Source organism: Eriocheir sinensis, chromosome 17 (assembly GCF_024679095.1).
Source record: "Eriocheir sinensis breed Jianghai 21 chromosome 17, ASM2467909v1, whole genome shotgun sequence".
In the NCBI taxonomy this organism is placed as follows: Eukaryota; Metazoa; Arthropoda; class Malacostraca; order Decapoda; family Varunidae; genus Eriocheir; species Eriocheir sinensis.
In genome coordinates this window covers 20,431,553-20,452,648 of record NC_066525.1, presented here as the reverse complement: position 1 = coordinate 20,452,648, position 21,096 = coordinate 20,431,553, and the positions used below count along the sequence as shown (strand labels likewise).

At 41.7% G+C, this 21,096-nt stretch overlaps 1 protein-coding gene and 1 long non-coding RNA gene across 4 annotated transcripts in view; both read right to left on the bottom strand.

Moving 5' to 3' along the window:
- Positions 1 to 7,604, bottom strand: part of LOC127000078 (uncharacterized) — a 7,819-nt gene extending 215 nt beyond the window's left edge. The window contains exons 1-5 of one of the 3 annotated variants that reach the window (XM_050863499.1): positions 5,871 to 7,604; positions 5,005 to 5,731; positions 2,526 to 2,802; positions 2,322 to 2,401; positions 1,815 to 1,956 (exon numbers count right to left, since the gene is read on the bottom strand). In XM_050863499.1, coding sequence (XP_050719456.1) covers positions 2,349 to 2,401; positions 2,526 to 2,802; positions 5,005 to 5,731; positions 5,871 to 5,992 — 1,179 coding nt within the window. In that variant the 5' untranslated portion in view covers positions 5,993 to 7,604 and the 3' untranslated portion in view covers positions 1,815 to 1,956; positions 2,322 to 2,348. Of the gene's footprint in view, positions 2,803 to 5,004; positions 5,732 to 5,870 lie in introns of all 3 variants that reach the window. The other 2 variants (XM_050863498.1, XM_050863497.1) reach the window with 2 other exon arrangements.
- A 3,079-nt stretch (positions 7,605 to 10,683) lies between these two features.
- On the bottom strand, positions 10,684 to 20,740 carry LOC127000077 (uncharacterized). Its single transcript, XR_007753773.1, has 6 exons — positions 20,395 to 20,740; positions 18,554 to 18,687; positions 18,322 to 18,357; positions 18,039 to 18,122; positions 16,808 to 17,038; positions 10,684 to 15,547 (listed from the first exon to the last, which is right to left on the bottom strand). It is a non-coding gene; the product is annotated as an uncharacterized LOC127000077 (long non-coding RNA).
- Positions 20,741 to 21,096: the final 356 nt, after the last annotated feature.

The following is a 21,096-nucleotide window of genomic DNA, read 5'->3' as shown; positions in this document are numbered from 1 at the left end:
CATTGCATACTGTTTGGCAGGGCAGAGAACAAAAGTTTCCAAGCATTACACCTGAAATAAACAATGGCAGACATCCAAAGCTTGTGAGCTGAACAAGATCTGATTTATACCAGGCAAAACCAACAATGGTGCGTTACATGCAATATCTGGCAGGGCAGAAAAATAATTCCTTGCATTACAACTGGAAAGAAAGTGGCAGACATCCAAAGCTTGTTTAACTGAACAAGATCTGATTTATAACAGGCAAAACCAACAATGGTGCATTACATGCAATATCTGGCAGGGCAGATAAATAATTCCTTGCATTACAATTGGAAAGAAAGTGGCAGACATCCAAAGCTTGTTAAATGAACAAGATCTGATTTATAACAGGCAAAACCAGCAATGGTGCGTTACATGCAATATCTGGCAGGGCAGATAAATAATTCCTTGCATTACAACTGGAAAGAAAGTGGCAGACATCTAAAGCTTGTTAACTGAACAAGATCTGATTTGTAACAGGCAAAACCAACATTATTTGCAATATTTAGCAAAGTATATGGAAAAAATTACTTGGCATAACAAAAGCAATACCAAATAATGGCAAACATCCAAAGAGTGGTGGCATTGTGATAATTTCTGAAAACAAAATACCATCAAAATCAATTAATAAATTTATTATACCAATTAATACCAAAAACATTTGTTCAACATGCTGCAAGAAATTACGGAGCAGACCTCACATGCAGGATAGATTTTCAGCTTCAGAGATAGGCAAAGCAGGCAATATATGATTATTATGTTGCAATAGACAATGAAAAAGCATTGATGCATTAAGCTAGAAAAAAATCACTTGAAGAAAACATAAGGCACAAAAACCCATCCCCAGCTGGCGTACATGCACACCATTCTGTTACAATCATGCACACTATCAATCCTGAAGACTGAAATATTATGCTGTAAAAGAAACTTAAAAAGTATACGAGACTTACCTCCGGTTAGTTGAAGTATGCTTGGAATTTTATGAGTCAAATCACCTCTGCCGTAGTGGAGATTTCACATGAGATATCGCTGCCGCTCACCAGCTGTCAGACTTTGTAGTAACGAACACCCACATGACACTAACTAACAAAAACTGATCATAAGTACATCAATTAAAAACAAAAGGGTGGGAAGTGGAGGGCATGTGAAATCTCCACTACGGCAGAGGTGATTTGACTCATAAAATTCCAAGCATACTTCAACTAACCGGAGGTAAGTCTCGTATACTTTTTAATTTTACCTCGTCAAATCACCCTCTGCCACGTGGAGCATTCCACATGAGGCTTTAAAGCCATGTGGGTGTCGTGCCTATACCAATTGACCCCACCTAAGAACTGTAGGAAGGGATCATAAAACTATGATGTCACAACTGTAATCTTCATTGAACATATAGGTGGATAGATCACATGATACATAATTGCCCTAACAGCATAACCTTTCCCCAACGTTGCATATAATGCATAATAACCAAACCCAAAATATAATTCACATATGCATAACCCTGCATAATGGCAGTGAGTCCCTGTCCACATCCACACTGTGTCCTAACCATATGGCATCCCAAAGTAAGTAAAGAACAGTACCAAAAAAGTGTTACAGGAGCTACACAAGCACGGCCTCCTGAAACGGGTCCACTTCTGGCACAATGTGCTTGTCATAAAATTTTGCAAATGTACTTTCCTGTGTCCATCCTGCTTTAGACATAATAGATGCAATAGGTACTGACATAGCCTTGGCCTTTGATACTGCCGCTGACCTAACACTAACCGCTGTAAACTTGGTTGTGTCTACTCCCGACCTTTGAAGCATTGCCTTAACCCACCGGGCAATGGTGTCCTTAGTGACAGACTTGTGTGGCCTAACGTAGCTGAGGAGTAATCCATCATCATCTTGGGAAAGCTCCCGTCTGAGCTCCTCCGTTCTTGCAAGGTAATGCTGTAATATAACACATACACATAAACTAGTGTCCCTGGAATAGGCTTGAAACTTAACTGAACGGACATTAAACGTGGGCCTGCACTGCTTAACGTTACCCCTTAACTGAACTGAAATAGAATCTTGTTCTATGCGAATGCCATTGTTAACCAAAAGATGTAAAGTTTGAACTCTTGCAGCTTGGGTCAGTGCCATTAACATAACAAGTTTAAATGTCAAATCCCTAAGGGTTAGTGTATGCAAAGGGTACATAGATTTCAATTCCCTCAGAACTGGTTGAACGTCCCATGTTTCCGTGTATCTAGGTAAAGGTGGTCGCAAATTAAATACTTCTTTCATGAACCTGAGGACCAAGGGGTGATTACCTGCTCTGCAGCCATTCACCACAATGCCTAATGACGAGAGAGCACTTCTTGCCGTGTTGATGGTTTCATAACCCACATTCCTGTTGAAAGTTTGAGACAAAAAATTTATAATGTTTGAGACAGTGGGATTAAAGGGACTAACGTTCCATTTATCACAAAATTGTGTCCATCTCTTAAGGTGCAGTCGGTATTGTTTCTCGGTACCTGGTTTCCAAGAGGCCAAGATGATGTCTGTACCCGCCTCAGAAATTCCTCGTTCTCGCAATTGCTCCCTGAAAGTAAGCACGCCATCAGTTGTGTGTGGCGCATGATCGGGTGCTCCTCCCCTGATGACGGGTGTACGAGCACCACTTTCTTCTGCGTAATGAGGCGAGGGTAATCGATGAGCATCCCGAGCAATGTGCCCATCCATGGTTGTGATAGCCACAGGGGAACAACCATCCACACTCTCGCTCCTTCTGCTTTCAACTTCTGCAGGCACCTAGCAATTAATGAAAATGGTGGAAATATGTAAGAGAGCTTGAAACTTGCCCAACTTAAGGAGAACGCATCCAAATGTGTTGCCCCCGGGTCTGGTTTCCAGGAGCAATAAGAAGGTACTTGCTTATTAAGCCTAGAAGCAAACAAGTCAATAACTGGTGTAACAAACACTTTACACAACTGTTGGAAAATACGTTCATCAAGTTTCCATTCATGCCTGTCGTTAACCAAGCATGACGCCATGTCTGCCAGAGTGTTAAGCTTACCTGGTATATGTGAACATGTGATCCAAGCATTTGAATTTAGGCACCATTTCCAGATTTTGGTAGCAATCTCATTGCAAATGATAGACTCTGTACCACCCATTTCATTCACATACGTCATTGCAGTGGTGTTATCACAGTAAACTTTAATGTGTTTTCCTGTAAGTACTGGTGTAAATCCTTGCAACACCAATAAAATAGCTTTAAGCTCCAAAGCATTAATGTGCAATAACTTTTCTGCTATAGACCAACTACCAGAAATAGACTGACGATTCACGTGGCCCCCCCAACCTGTGGTGGAAGCATCAGTGTAGATGTCATTGTCTGTGCCAGGACGAAAAATTTTCCTATCTTGTGTCGAGATGTTGTCAATCCACCATTGAAGGTCTGTTTTCATTCCTTCTGTAATTTTCATATAACTATTAAAGTTACCTTGTTCACACTGCAAAGCTGCAATTTTTCCTGCTTCTAATTGTCTATAATGCAGCTTACCCAGTTCCACCGCTGGAAAGGCAGCTACCAAAAGACCTGTAACCCTAGCTACTTCTCTAATCTTATCTCTACTTTTGTTCCTAAGTTTCTCACATGCTTGAATGACTTTCAGAATCCTGCGTTCAGGTAAAGAAATGGTCATAGTATTAGTGTCAATGATGTTCCCCAAATATTCAATGGACTGAGTGGGCTTCAACACCGACTTTCCCACATTGATGCAAAAACCAAGTCTCTGTAGTAATTCAATAGTATCAGTGACACAAGCAAGACATCCTGTCTTAGACTTGTTACAAATCAGAGTATCATCAATGAAACTGGTAATAGAGTAGCCCTTTCCTCTCAGTGCAGCAAAGACCGGTTTCATCAATTTGGTGAAAATTCTAGGACCTTCGGAAATACCATTGGGTAGACAAGTAAACTGGTAAATGTTGTCCTCCCATTTAAAACACAAAAATTGTTGTTGTTCTTCTGCAACCTGCACAGTATAATAAGCATGTCTGAGGTCTACTGAAGCTAGGTAGTCCCCTTCATTGACCAGTCTAATGGCTTGCTCAAAGTTCTCCATTTTAAAGTGCTTATATGGTATGTGTTTGTTAAGTTCTTTCAAATTGAGCACCATCCTATACCCACCATCTTTTTTCGGTCTCAAGAAAATGGGGGAAAGAATTTGCTCCTTCCTTCTCCGTGTATGAACAAAAACATTGAGCTCCAAAAGTTTCCTGATCTCATCATTAATAATTGCCTGTTCTTCTAAATTAAACTTATATGTTAACTCAAGTAAAAATAAATGCCCAATGTCATCAACATTAATGTTCAGGTGACAGTGCTGCACCATGTCCAAAATTACAGGGTCATTGGTAATTTTCTGCCACTCATGCAAAAAGTAGTGCAGCCTGCCTGCTACAAAATTTGTATTAACCTCACTTATTGTCGGGGCCTTTGGTGACCCCGACCTTTGGCGTTTTTGTCTCTGCGTCCTGGCGTGACAAGTACAGCCTCTGGCCCCCACGGAAACCCCACCTCTGCGGGGCGTAGGGCTGGAACCGCGTTGCATGGCTCCAAAACGTGGTTTTACCCCAGAAGCTTCTGGGCCTGCCACTGGCGGATTTCCACGGGAAAGGAGTCTTCTTGGTAGTGATCTTGTTTTTCAGTTTTTCAGTTTCCTCGATCTGCTTGGCTGATTGAGTCACATCATCACCAAACAAAAACCGGGTCATAGGTACTTTGTCCGAACACAAATGGGCATATTTCTGGTTAATCTCACGCTTCATAACGAAGCGCCTCGCCAGGTTGGTCTTATGGTTAGCATGACCCAGCAGCGCCAAGGCACCATTAATCTTGCCTACTTCCTGCGCAACCACTGGGTTCCCAACATCCTGTGCCACCTTATCCAGCACTAAGAGGGACTTGGTGATAATAGAACCCGCAGAAATAATGTCAGCACTTACTTCCTTCAGTCGGGAGTCGGCTTTCCTTGCGTCCGTCTTCAAGGCTCCCAAGATCTGTGGGTTGCATTCCACTGGTGCAAGTGCAGGACAATTGTTAGGACGCCTGGTGACCGGGTCCTCCGCAATCGCCTTGTAGTCCTCCTCCTGCAGACCTTTATCAAAGCAGAAGTTAACCATAGCAGCCACCTGCGGGTCAATATCCTCTGAGGCACTGTCAAGGGACCCGAAAGCCTTGGCAGCCTGCAGCAAAACACTGCTGCCCGGAGAAAACTCCTTAACCTCCCCGTCCTCACTACTGGAGTCCACAAAGCCCGAAAAAGCAGCGGGCGAAACTGGTGGCTGTTGTCCTGAAGTGCTCGCCTGGAAATTCACTCGTTGAAGTTGTGGAGAAGGAGCCCTGCTGGCAGTCAGTTTTGCAACATCACCTTTCAAGCGTGCCAATTCGTCCAACACCACTTGCCAGGAAGGTACAGGCAAACCTTCCCGTGTAGGGGATGCCCGGGGCCGAGCATGTTCCATGCGCCGACGTGATTTGTTTCCACTGTGGCGGCGACCTTGATCCGCCTGCCGCCTCGCCGGGGATTCACTGGAGCTACCACTACTAGCACGGGAAACTGCCCTCACTCCATCCCTTGGAGATCTGGTGGTACTCCTCCTACTATTCCTATAGCAGGGAACCTCAGGTGGAAGGGCTGCGCGGTGCTCCGAACCAGACATGGCTGCCGACCTGCACCAAAACAAGCCGAAAGCCTGTATAAGCCCACAAATTGTAGCAATTTGGCAAATTGGCAGGCCCATCACATACCAATACCCTATGGCAGGCCCAACCCTTACCATAGATCCAACCTGAGTATAAGGCAATGTACCTGCGGGAGAATTGGCGAATCCGGTGAATCACACGCTGAACACGGTGAAGAAACATCCGAACAGCACGAGAACGTACCAGCAACTGACAGCTGACAGCTGGTGAGCGGCAGCGATATCTCATGTGGAATGCTCACGTGGCAGAGGGTGATTTGACGAGGTAAAATTATAAATATCATGAGTAAATTTATATCCCTAATTATTATTATTACTAATGCTGCAATTTAATTAATTTCCTATTTTTTTTCTTTTTGGGATGGGTCTGCTCCCTATTCCTCCATTTTAGTTTGTAGTATATCCTTAATTTTATGTAGATGAGGTGAACGTTTTCAGTTAGCTGGGTGGAACAAAGGTGCAGAGGACTTAGAAATTCATGATTATTTAATTTAGACAAGAGCATTTGGGAGACTCTAGTGCCCAACATTGCATTCTCCAGTGTTGCCTGGAGAACGGCTTCAACTTCATGAAAGTGTTTACAAACACTATCACTGGGCACAGAGAGTCCCCCAAATGGAATATCTGGATTGTTAGAAAAGCCTTTAAAATAACAAAATAAATTTCTGTTGTCAAGTTGTTGTTTTACATCCAACAGATGTTCCCTGCAAAGTTGACAATTATGTTTTTTCAAAAAATTTTTACAAGTCCAGCCAACTACATAAAACAAAGCATTGACCTCAGCAGGTGGCATGCTTGCTACTGACTCCTCATTGTCCGAGTCAGTATCTGAAGGGGGCAAATCTGCATCACAATTTGAGGTTACGTCAAGGAAGTATGACTCATCCGCCTCACAGTTACTTGTCTGGGGAACTTGTGAATAATAATTGGTTATTACTAACTTAAGGCCCTTCATAAAATTGTAGGCAGTGGGATGGTCACAGTTCCCAAATCTAACCCTCAGTCTGGCAAACAGATTTTCAAGACAGTCCTGATTTAATCGCCAAGTGAGGAGGTACTTTACTTGATAACTCTGCAGATCTTGCCACAGAGCATCAAGTGCTGTCAAGTTGATGAGCCAGCCATTTACACAGTGAATGCGTACATGAGGTGGAGCACAGACCTTTAATGACAAGTAATCTTTAGTCTCTTTTATGATTTTCATATGACATGAATTTGAAGTAATGGCAGTAAGGGCATCTTTATAATTATAAATGGATGAACTATTGAAACAATCAAACAAAATGTCCACCTTATCTATGAATTCTGCAGTATAGATGGCTTTCTGTGGTAGCATTCCTGATGTTGAATGAACGAAAATTCCTGCTGCCACAGTATGACTCATCACTTGGGCAGCAAGATTGACACACATTTTTGAAAAGCCTTCACCACACATATGTTTGCTGCTCAATTTAGGAGCAAGTCTAATACTTTGTTGCTGATCTTTTTCAAAAAACTTTTTTATGTGATCCCATGAAATTTTATTTTCTCCAATTTTAATATCATATTTGAGAAGTGTGTTCCTCAGGCTTTTCAAAAGATGTGGAGAATCAAAAAATAAGTGAACCTTCTCACCATCGACTGTAAAGGAAGGATTTTCAGTTGTCATGCCAAGAGTCTGGAACAAGGAACAATGCACTCCCTCTTGATCACAAACTGTAAACATAACTCTGTGTCCCGTGTCCTTGACTTTTTTTATTGCTGTTTCATACAGTTCCCTGATTTTACAAGTTTTAATCCCTCCCGAATAAAAGAAACATCCTAAAACAAGTTTCCCTTTTTTCAATAAGTCCTTAACCATGAACACGAGTGCATGATTTGCTGGTTTCAAACTCTTCCCATGCTCTCCGAAATCCTCCCTTCCTATGATAGAATTAGAAAAGTACACGAGACTTACCTTAGGTCAGTTGAGGTGTACTTATAATTTTGCGAAGCAAATCGCCTCGGCTGGTTGGAAGCCTTCACATGAGAAAGCTTCACGCGCCGCCGCCAGATCAGACTTTGACATGTACGAACGCCCACATGAAATAAAGGGTATCTGGTCTTGTGATTAGTAGCGTAATTAGTAGTGTAATTAGTAGCGAAGGGTGGGAGAGGAGGGCATGTGAAGGCTTCCAACCAGCCGAGGCGATTTGCTTCAAGAAAATCATAAGTACACCTCAACTGACCTAAGGTAAGTCTCGTACTTTTCTAATTTTACTTCATCAAATCGCCGTTCGCTGGAGGAATCCTCCACATGAGGCTTTGAAGCCATGTGGGTGTCGTACCTTATGTGTATCGTGAATTTTGGGTAATAATAACCTTATTGGAAACAGATAACATCATATTGACCTTGCAAATACATGTATGAGCATGTACATATAACAAAATGACAACTTGACCTGTTGAGGACTATGCAATTGGAACAATTTGTAGTAATCCATCATCCCCAAATAAAACCTTAAAAATATTAATCCGCTGTCACTTATGACTCCCAGTAGTCTCTGTAACCCGGGCTCACCAGTACCTTGTGTAAACATAACATATTTATTAATGTATGTACATAAAGATTTGCATGTAACATGTAAACATAATCTTAACCTAACTTTGAGGCCCACAAAAGCAGCTGCATTAGAGTCAAACATGGGCATCCAAGCTGCTGTCCGCTGATGTACTTATTCCAACACTGCCTCCTGAAATGCATCTGTCCCTGTGACAATGTGCTTGTCATAATAAGTTGCAAAGGTGGTTTCCCTTGACCATCCTGCTTTTGCCATTATGCATTCAATTGGTACAGCCATAGCTTTGGCTTTTGATGCCGCGGCTGGCCTCACACTACCTGCTGTGAAAGTGTTGGTGTTTACCCCAGACATATTAAGCATAGTTCTAAGCCAACGTGCAATAGTGTCCTTGTGTGGCTTTAATGTAGCATTTCAAGGTTTCACACACGCATAAACTGGCGTCCTTTGGATAAGCCTGAAACTTAATTCTACAAATGTTGTAGCTAAGCCTACCCTGCTTAAGAATTCCCCCCAAAGGCACAGAAATGAAGTCATCTCCTATAGTAATGCCATTTAATACCAGCAAGTGTAACGTCTGTACTCTGGCAGCTTGTGTCAGTGCCATCAACATCACGAGTTTTAATGTGACTTCTTTAAGTGACAGGTTTTTCAGTGGGTACATCGTTCTCAGTTTCTGCAAAACGGGCTTAACATCCCAAGTTTCTGTGTACCTGGGTTTGGTTGGTCTCAAATTGAACACCCCTCTCATAAAGCGGATCACCAGAGGGTGGACCCCTGCCCTACAGCCATTGACTACAATGCCCAATGAAGATAGAGCACCTCTTGCTGTGTTGATACTGTCATAGCCCACGTTCCGGTGGAATGTTTCCGTTAAAAAGTTTATTATTTCTGGTGCAGTGGGATTAACGGGATCGATATCCCGTCTATGACAAAACTGGGCCCACCTTCTGATGTGTGGCCTGTACTGCTTCTCTGTGCCAGGTTTCCAGGATGCCATAATGATTTCTGCGCCCTCTGCAGATACGCCCTGTTCTCGTAGGGATTCCCTGATAGAAGGCACGCCATGAGACTCGTGTGTTTCAATAGCGGGTGAGGTTCTGCCGTAGATGGGTGCGTCAGCACATCCTTCCCCATGATCAGACGAGGGTGATCGACCAGCAACTGGAGGAGAGAGCCCATCCAAGGCTGCGAAGTCCATAGTGGCACCACCATCCACCCTTTCGCTACCTCTGCTTTTAGCTTTTGCAGGCACCTAGTAATTAATGAAAACGGAGGAAAGATGTAACAAAGTTGAAACTGCGTCCATTTAAATGAGAACGCATCAAAATATTTTGCCTCTGGGTCTGCTTACTTGCTTATTAATTCTAGAGGCAAACAGATCAATGGAAGGAGTACCAAACACTTGAGATAACTCCCTGAAGATGTTTTCACCCAGTTTCCATTCGTGTCTGTCATTAATTTTACGAGAAGCTATGTCTGCAATAACGTCGTCTTTGCCTGGTATGTGCGAACAGATGATCCACGAGTTGTTTCCCACACACCAGTCCCAAATTTCAATAGATATGTTGTTGCAAGTTTGTGATTTAGAACCCCCCATTTCGTTGACATACGATATGGCAGTGGTGTTGTCACAGAAAACCTTTATGTGCCTGTCTCTGAGTGCAAGTGTGAATGTTTGCAGTGTCAGGAGAATGGCTTTGAGCTCGAGAGCATTTATGTGTAAATGTTTTTCCTCCCTTGACCAATTACCACTCACTGTCTGTTGGTCTAGGTGACCACCCCAGCCTGAGCGAGATGCATCCGTGTACAATTCAATATCTGGTCCTGTTCTGAAAATTTGTCTGTCCTGAATTGAAACGTTATTTATCCACCAATTCAAATCTTCTCTCATGTCATTAGTGATAGTCATTTTCCTGTTAAAGTCACCTTTCTCTTCCTTTAAGGCAGCAATCTTTGCTGCTTCTAATTTCCTGTAATGAAGCTTACCGAGTTCCACTGCTGGGGTGGCAGCTACAAGCATGCCTATCACTCTAGCTACCCCTCTGATGGTGTGTCGTTCCTTGCTCAGAAGGGCCTTACAACCTTGTGTTACTTTATCCAGCCTGCGTTCAGGCAAGTAAATTTTCATACCCTCCGTGTCAATAACATTACCCAAGTACTCTATGCACTTCGTAGGAATCAGGACAGATTTCTCTTCATTAATGTAGAACCCCAAACTCCTCAACAAAGTGATTGTATCATTTATGCTTTCAAGACAACCTGACCTTGTACTGTGAATGATAAGCGTGTCATCAATAAAACTGGTGATCTGTAACCTTCTTTCTTAAGGTAGCAAAGACAGGTTTCATTAATTTGGTGAACAGTCTTGGCCCTCTGAAATTCCATTTGGCAAACATGTAAATTTGTAAACAGTACCGTGCCAGGTGAAACAAAGAAATTTTTGTTGTTCCTCTGCAACCTTCACTGAGTAATAAGCATGCCTAAGGTCCACTGAAGCCAAATAGTCACCCGCATGAATAAGTTTGATTGCCTGCTCAAAATTCTCCATTTTGAAATGTTTGTATGGGATGTGTAAGTTTAACTCTTTCAAATTAAGCACAAGTCTGTATTCACCATTTGGCTTCTTCCTTAAGAATATGGGGGAAATAATTTGATCGTCAGTCCTTTGAGTAACCTGAATGACCTTGAGTTGCAAGAGCTTGCTAATTTCCTTAGAAATGCATTGTTGCTGTTCCTTATTAAATGGGTATTCAACCTCTTTAAAGTAAAGATGTTCTATGTCCTCTACACTGATATTAAGGTGGCAATGCTGAACAATGTCCAAAACAAATGGGTCTTGTGTAAATTTCTGCCACTCAGAAACAAAATAGTGCAGTCTACCTGCTTCAAAGTCCTTACTTGCCTCAATTACTGACGAGCCTTGTGCCCCCGGCCTTTCGCGTTTTTTGGATCCGTGTCCTGCCTCGCCTGTGCAGGTCGTTGATTGCCCCTGTAGCCTGTCCTCGGCAAACCATAAGGCTGGAACCTGGATGAGAAGCTCCTGTTTGGTGCTTTACTCCAAGAACTCCTCGTCCTCCCCCCAGGGAATCGCCAGGCCAAAGAAGACTTCTTGGTGGTAATCTTGTGCTTAAGCTTCTCCGCGTCTTCATTATTCTTGGCCGACTGTGACACGTCATCTCCAAAGAGGAAGCGGGTCATAGGCACCCTGTCTGAGCAAAGGTGCGAGTACTTACGGTTTATCTCCCGTTTCATGACCAGCCGCCTTGCTAGGTTGTTCCTGTGGTTTGCATGACCCAACAAAGCCAGTGCGCCATTAATCATTCCGACCTCGCGAGCCACCACAGCGTTCCCCTCATCAGTAGCTACCTTGTCAAGTACCAAGAGGGATTTTGTAATAATGGTCGCCGCTCTCAGGATGTCCTTGTTGACTTCTTTTAGGCGACAGTCTGCCTTCCTAGCATCTACTCTGAGGGCTTCAAACACCTGCGTGTTACATTCCACAGGTGCGAGTGCGTGACAGTTGGCCGGCCTCTTCACAATGTCGTCCTCACAGATGTCCTTGTAGTCCTCCTCCCTCATGCCGCTGTCGAACACGTAATTCACCATGTCCGCAACTTGTGTGTCAATATCCTCTGATACCAACTCCTGTGGACCAAAAGATTTGGCCCCCAGCAATGAGCATGAGAGCACTACTGCCTGGGGCAAACACTCTAATCTCACCATCCTCACTGCCTGAATCCATAAACCCTGAGAAAGAGCCAGGACGAGGAGACAGAGGACGGCACGCATCACGTGATGTACCCGCACCCTCGTTCACCACAGGAGCCACACGAGGGGCAGGCTGCCTGTCCTCCTTTAGCTTGTTCACCTCACCTCGTAGCTCCGAAATGGCCTCCAAAACCATGTTCCAGGGGGCAGGTGGGGACGGGGGCGCAGCTGGCCGAGCACGCCTGTGGGGCCGAAGTGGTTTATGGGCACCTATCAGCTGATACGAGCGCCCGCTACCACCATGACTGTTACCAGGAGCATGTGGCCTCATCTCGTCCAGCGACGATCCCGAGCCCCCTGAGGCAAGGTATGGTTCACCTCGCCTCGACTCCGAACGTGGCCGTGGGGACACCTGTTGAGGGCCCCCAGCTACCCGGGACTGATCAGACATGGCCGGCGGCCGGCGCAGCCTGCCGAGACAACACAACACAAATAAGTCGCCTTGCAGCCCACACAATATTGTAGAAACAGCCACTTGCAAGGCCCTGCCCGCTCCTAACATAGGATGACGGGCAGGAGGCTCTGTACCTGCGTAACAAGCACGTGGCCTATTGGTTGAGTTGAAAACCAGGACGGAGCCCTGCTGACGTCCTTCCGGCGTGGCAACTGTGAAGCAACTGATCTGGCGGCGGCGCGTGAAGCTTTCTCATGTGGAGGATTCCTCCAGCCGAACGGCGATTTGATGAAGTAAAATCAGAGGCTTTGTCAAAATGCAATGATTCTTTAATACTCATGGCATCAAATGCAATCCCACAAAGTGTCTCTTCTTTTGACAAAGCCTGTGCTCTTTTCTTCAGGGCTGTCAGAGTCTGTTTGCTCCAGCCAACATTTAGTGAAATACCCCTGAGCCATGAGTGAAGTGTTGAAACTGAAGGCAAATGAAATACTGTGCTGAGAATTCGATAAGCCTTTGGACTTTGATAGTGCAAGGCCAGAGCAAACCTCCTCTCTTGTACCCCATATCTCCTACCAGGCTTAGATCTTGCAGCATGTTGAACCTGTCCTTTGAAAAAATCCACCACTTTTGGATCTAGGAAATTGCTGGCTTTGGCCAAAAACTGCCCAGGAGTGGTAATGGCCTGAGCTTTGAGCTACCTCACCTGCCGGCGCAGACGGCAGACCGTCTTCTTTATCAATTGCAGTTTTGATGTCTCTGAAGATGCATACACCAATATTAAAAGTTAAATTTCACAGCACTCTTCTCATGATTCTAAATAATAAAATATGTGCATGTTAATGCATTATTATTGCTATTAGGACAGTGAATCCAAGCAATGACATTTTATCTGCACACCAGCTTAGACTGGAAAGGCTTTAGTTAGATTACCTGACAAGAGTAGTATTTCCAGATGGGGGAGAGGGTACAACTGGAGACTTGACAGAAATAATATCAAGATCTACAAGCACTGATTATCCATATACATCTCTGGTGTTCAATCTCTACTGAAACATACGTCAAAATGGTGCCACACTAAAAATCAAAAAATTCTCTAAGAACATAAGAACATAAGAACGCAGGAGTCTGCAAGAGGCCGGTAGGCCTGTACGAGGCAGCTCCTTTGACCCTAAGCTCCCGTGTATCTAACCCCACCTAATATCGCTGTCCATGAATTTATCTAGTCTATTTTTGAATGTGACAATTGTATTGGCACTCACCACATGACTGCTAAGCCTATTCCACTCATCCACCACCCTGTTAGTAAACCAATTTTTGCCTATGTCCCTGTTGAATCTGAATTTATCCAGTTTAAACCCGTTACTTCGTGTCCTACCCGGTTCTCTTACCAACAAAACCTTATGAATGTCTCCCTTATTAAAGCCCTTCATCCATTTATAAACCTCGATCATGTCTCCACGCACCCTTCGCCTTTCTAGAGAATGCAAGTTTAACTGTTTGAGTCTTTCCTCGTATGGCAAGTTTCTCAACCCCTGAATCATCTTAGTCATCCTCCTCTGCACTGATTCTAACATTTTGATATCCATTCTATAGTAAGGTGACCAGAACTGAACCGCATAGTCAAGATGAGGTCTAACTAATGCTAAATATAGTTTGAGGAAGACTTCGGGGCTTCTGTTGCTTACGCTCCTTGAAATAAATCCCAGTACCCTATTAGCTCGATTTCTAGCTTGAATGCATTGTGCCCTTGGACGGAGATCAGAGCTCACTAAGACCCCTAAATCCCTCTCGCACCCAGACCTACTTATGAGTGTCATTTAAGCAATAGTTATGTGAGGGGTTGTTCCTACCTACACTCAGAATACTGCACTTCCCTACATTGAACTCCATCTGCCATTTATCCGCCCAGTCATATAATCTGTTGAGTTCACCTTGGAGAATACTAGCGTCCTGATCCGACTCAATTACTCTACCGATCTTGGTATCATCTGCAAATTTACTAACATCACTACTAATTCCTGTGTCTAAGTCATTGATATAAATAATAAACAAAAGTGGACCTAATACCGAACCTTGTGGGACCCCACTCGTAACACATCCCCAGTCAGATCTGTTTCTGCAATGTTAGTCATACCCAAATCCTGCCTGCTATCTAACTTTCCTTTTCACAATTATAATCCATTAAACTGGTGGTCTCCGGGATGTGCCACTTTACCCAACAAACTAATCCTTATTACTTATTAAAACCATTTGAACATTTGCATAGATCATAATTCAATTATTATCCCAGCTCTTCCACATGTCCATCCAGTGTAATGTGGGTGATGTGGAATGGTTCAGCCTCATGTCTCCCATGCATACATTAAGTTTAGAGAATAATACTGTTCCTTGTAGCTCCCATTTCCCTGATACTCACGACTATCCTTTAAGAATAACGTATGAAGAATCACATTTTTTGGTTTCATAATACAAGGAAAAGCCTGAGTATGTGATTAAAGATGGGATATTAAATAGCAGGGATATTGACCTCATTTCTAGGGTGCTGCCATGTTTGGGAGTGAATGGTAAACATGATCACATCAGTAGCATGGACAAATGTTTGTTAGTGGCACTTCAGGGTTATGCTACCCCTTCAAAGCTTGACCAGTCATGGTTTAAAGTGGAACAGGATAAACAAGAGACAGGCAGGTATTTGTGGACACTACTGTTACTATCAATTGCCAGCCTATGGCAAAATTTGGACCTATGCTATCAAGAACATAAGACCTATGTTCTGATGACTCATTACTGCCATAAGAATATAATAAACAGTTTAAATATCATTCAAAATATCAACCTTTTTACATATATTTTCTTAAGATATGTACTGGTGTAACAGTTAAATATTGAATTCAATTTGTATGCAGGGATGTGAGGTATATTATTAAGCTGTAATGTTTCCAACACATTAAATGTGGTCATAACAACACTGAACAGTAACTAGAGGATAAATTATCACTGAGCACAAGAGGTTGCTTACTGTATTTTGGTGAGCTTGATGGCCGAGTCGGGTTTCCTCCAACCCCTTCAGTTTCACACCCTGTTAAGAGGCAATTTCTTAATCAAAGTGAAAAATGGATGCAAATGGTCACTAAAATTAATTATTATACTTGGCGTCACAAATTTTGGCACAGAATTTAGAGAAGGACTACCAGACTTGGCGTGAGTCTCTGTTGAGGTAAATGATCTCGTGCACTCATTGGGCTATATGTACATTGTTTTAATGTGCATCATTGTTACGTTAAACGATGATGATGCTGATGATGTATTATTGTCTTTTTTGTCATTTTAGCGGGCAGGACTACTAAAAATAAGGCTATTAGCATCAACTTTCTCTCTAAATCAGCATTAATATCAGCTATATGTACAGTTATTCTTATAATTACTCTTCCTGCTGATAATGGAAATGCATGTCAGGATTAAGCATCACATACAAGGAAAGAATTGTTATATAGGGAAACAGAGAACTCTTAGGTTCATATAATAGACAAGGTTTGTTATACACAAAAAAATTGGATGCTTCAGATGTTAAAGATTTTTGGATATAACATCACTCCTTTCCTCCAAATTGGTTCTTTAAAGCAAGGGTTGACTATAGCTGATTATTTTTTGCGGCAGGTTTCATGACACTTTTTTTAATGCAAAGCATCTGGAAATTAATGATTATTACGAAATACGTCTCATGAGTAGCTACTAAACTTGACAACCTGAAGGGATGCACCATCAAAGACTGTAAAGGACAAATGTATTATATACAAAATAACATGGTTCTGTGATAATGGGAAAAAAAAAAAAAAAAAAAAAAAAAAAAAGCTATGACAATCAATATCAAATCATTTCAGGATACATAAATCAGCAGTTATATGAAGGAATTCTACAACTCTCCCGGGATGCCTAAGTTAAATAAGTGAGGAAATTTAATTTATTTCCTTTTGTTTGTGTAAAATGATGTGGACATTTGCATGACTAATGTGATGAGTATAAATTTATATGATGGTGAAATATCATCCACAAGGTAGGATGGTCCACGCTCAAATGCTGATTCAAACTATCAATCGCATTTCATTAATAGCTGCAATTTCCTTGAAGCAACCAAACATTCAGTGAGAAAGTACTGTTTTTAATGATTTTGTTGCAATGCTGTGGTGGTCTGTTTCACAGCTTTTTCATCAAAGCAGAGGAGTTATTTCCTCTCCCTCTGCTTCAGAGGAGCATGATGGCATGCTGCTCTTGCATGATTTTGTGAAGTCATAATTAGATTAATAACACAACAATCAATAAAAACTAATAGTATTCATACCAAAATCAGCACATGGAGCTGGTGCAGTGCAATGGGGAGCACACTCATCAGGGTCAGGCTGCAGTTCATTTTCATGTGTGGCTTGGGGGACACTGAGCAGGTGGGGTTGGATACTGCCACATTCCTCAGGGGGTGGCTGAGTTCTATTTAACTCCACCCATGGCCTCTTTCTTGGACTCTCCTCTTGGGCTGCCACATTCTCTTGGGTGTTACCGAAAGCTGTGTTCGGATCTGTTGGGATGTGGTTTTGTAAGACGTGGAATAATATTCGACAGCGAAACATGGAAGGAAACGGAAGAGTATGTCCACATGGTAAAATACAGAGATGAGAATTGCCAAGTGGGTTTGTTGGTGTACCCAGGAATTAAGATGCCAGGTGATGTTATGATCATGAAGGAAGAGTTATGGGGTATGACATAAACTGACTTCATTACTTAGGTGATTAGAAGAGGTATATTGAAATTATTTGGATACTGAAAGGATGTACATATGGGGACAACTGGGTGAGAAGGGAAAGAGATGCAGATTTTGATGATGTATAGCTAGTTACACCAATGAACACTTAGGACATACACATTCACAAAGGCCACAACTTTGGCTGCTAAACGGAAAAGCACTAGATTTAAAGTGCTAGGACACTGAAGGGATTAATAATAAGAAAAGCAATAATAATAAATGAGTATAGCTAAATATAGTTATGATATTTTTGTTTATGTTACTATTAGTATTAGAAATTTTAAACACTAATGATATATTAATATAAATATTGATAAATCAATGAAAATTAATACATTAATTGTATTAATACTACCACTAATAATATTAACACTGCACCTAAAAGACTGAGCAAAACACTGAATCTGAAATAAAACGATAATTGAGCTGTCTCTGTCTGAAAGTTATGTGAGGCTTGCTCCATGCACCTTGATAGGAATGGCATGGATGTAGCCAGGTTGCTGAGATACTTATGGTCACCAACCACTTGTATGGCACCAATTTGTGTTGGAAGCATCGGCGGCCAACATCAGAATGAGCGATTCATCTTAATGCAAGATTACCAGGAAAAAACATGAAGTAAAGGATGTCAGTGACACAGACAATGTTAAATTGCAAACTTGAAAATCACCAAAGTATGAAGATAAAGTAAAACAACAACAATAATAATGAGCATGGCAAAATATTAATGGCTTATTACAATGTAAAGTAATTACCATAATTAATTTTCACTAACCATAATGTGGCAGCACAATCTGTGTAGAGGAGAGTTCCAACTCCATTGGCTCCAAGTCAATGGCAGCTGCATTGTGGGATGATGCTGAGGTAAGCAAATCAATCAAAAGTAAGTGATAATGATTACAAAACTACTATTTGTTCTTATCTGTCAGGTGAATACACTCAACCCATCAAGTGTGGAAATCTAACTTTTGTTCAATGCATCAAGGTTTCTTTCACTATTAGTCTATTACCAACTCATACATTGCATTTGGTACACAAGAAAATGCTGTGACTATTACCCAGGAACCCAGTGGGTGGTTGCTCCTCATGGCCATCTGCAAAATAGATAATGGGTATAAGTATTACATTTACTAACAAACACACACACACACACACACACACACACACACACACACACACACATGAGAGAGAGAGAGAGAGAGAGAGAGAGAGAGAGAGAGAGAGAGAGAGAGAGAGAGAGAGAGAGATTAAGAAAGTCATAAATAAGGAGCATGCATAACTTCGTCTTACCTGTGTGACGTGGGGTTGCAGTCGGCAGCAGCTGGCCTTTGCTGCCAAAATGAACCCCATCAAAGTGGTCACTACAGATGGCTTGAGTATGCTTTTGAAAGCCAATTTTCAAGGCTTTCACCCACTGGAGGCACCTGCAATAAAAACATGGTAATTGTAACTAATTATTGTTAATCAATACAAAATGTAGTGTAATGAAAGAAAGCAACAGACCTTAAAAATTTATATAATCTTTAACCCTTAGACTGCAGTGGAAATATACATAGACAGTCCTAAATTCAGTCAGTCAGTTTTGAATGGCAGAAATGTAACAACACTTAGAGATTGCGGTAGGATCTGTAGTAGACGATACAAAAAAATATCTACGTATTATGCAGAGTAACTATATATATTTATGCTACGGTCCTAAGGTTGGCAATGACTATATGTATAGAGTATAGACCATTCATTTTTGGGGAGCTACTCTTCAAACACTGCTGTCTTCTAAGGGTTGATATGAAAATAATATTGGCTGCAATGCAATACCTGTTTATAATGAATGGATCTGTTTGACTTTGGTACCCCTTACAAAATTTAATTTGAAACAAACTGAAAAAACAAACATATTTTACATATAGATTATTTTCAAAACATTTATGATGCAATGCAGGGCAAATTTAAACAGACTGCTCTTTCCTTTGCTAGTGAAATATTTGTTTTGTCTTCCCATTATCATAATGTATTAGTCCAAGGCAACTTCAAGTATACCTGTATATGTTGGGTTTAAATGAAATCATCAATCTGCATATAATAAAAAAAAATAAAAAAATAAATACTGACTAATTTTGTATTGCCAAATATATGCCTGCCCTTAGCAAACCTTGATGAAAGGCCCCAGTAGTTAGAATGTATCTGAGTAAGGATCGAGGAGGCCTCTTGTGAATTAGCTCAGTAATAAGACGGTGTCATCTAGCAGTACTTCGGCATATGAATATGAGTCAATGTCACATAATAATTTACTTCTGACTATGCATCAAGTAAAGTGCAGCTTCTTTCAGATTTTGATAATATTGAATGAATTGCAGCCATATCTCACACAAAGTTAATATTCACACATTATAATCTCTACATCTTGTAATTTTGAATCTTTTGACACACACACACACACACACACACACACACACACATATATATATATATATATATATATATATATATAGAGAGAGAGAGAGAGAGAGAGAGAGAGAGAGAGAGAGAGAGAGAGAGAGAGAGAGAGAGAGAGAGTATATTGCATTTTGGCAGTGAGGCAAGGTTAGGTAAATTTCTGAAATGTAATATGCTTCACACTTCTTGTCACTGGCAATCAACGGTTAAGTCAGCGGGTCAACTCCAGCAACAGTTTGCCTTCCTTATGATTTTGTGAGGGGTTAGGGGTTTCTTCTTCCTAATTTAACTGTAATGTGAGGAGATAACTTTGGCCAAGCCTGACCTGACCTCTTACCCAACCAGGCCTGTGGCCGGCTGCATCGATGCATTGAAAAAGTAACTTCACTGCTCAGTATAATACATAAATCGGTCCATAAATCTTTCATGTCAACATAAAAATCTAAGGGTTGAAAAAAAATCATAGACCTTTAAGATGAGGACGGTTATAAGTAGGTGCCTTGCATTATCTTGAAGAACAGTCACCCCAGTGTTGTCTGAGGGGATCTGTGGACTGCTTGAATGGCTTGTGTACAATAAACATTATGTATTTCGCTTGCCTTCAGAGCACTGTTGTGTCTAGTGACTCTAGTTGCTCGCAGAAATTCATTATTTTGCGAAAGTTAGAAGTCAGAATTTCCACATATATCTTCACTTACCTTCTGACATCCTTTGGGAATAAATGGAGCTTCCCACCAGTGTGTGTTCTTCGTTTTTTCCCACAAACACAGCAGGCCGCACATTAGAGATTTGGAGCCATGGCGGGCAGTTACGCGAGGGGCCGGAGTGTTGATATTTGAATGACGGCAGTGTTGCCGTCGATCGGAGAAAGACGTTCTGGAAGTAGCGCTATAATAACCAGTATATCGGTTAGCCCAAGATAATCTTATCCACCCACTCTTTCCCCCTACAAACCAACAAATCTATGTAAATAATTACTGGAGGAATTAAGTCAGCGTGCGTGCTAAAACACTGAATTTGAGAGAAAAAACATGTTATGAAAGAAAGGCAGTTGGGCTACAACCTCGGTTCATTCTTGTATGTATACAGACAGTTAAAACACATAAAGCACATCCAACCACTGCCAACCTCCCACAAATGCAGATAAAGTAATATAACTACGGTACAATAATATAGCATTACTAACATGACATGCAGTCAGGCTATATCTACCTGATAAATATATTCAGTTCTTACTGTTCATTTAAGTATTTTTTTCTTTATGTTTTTTTTTTGTTTTTTTTTTATTTAAAATGGGAAATAACCAGACTGAAGAAAAAAGTAGCAACATTTGCTGCTTGATCCCATGTAGCAATACTGCTGATGGGTACTGGGGGTGGGAGTGGGTATCTGGAAGGGGG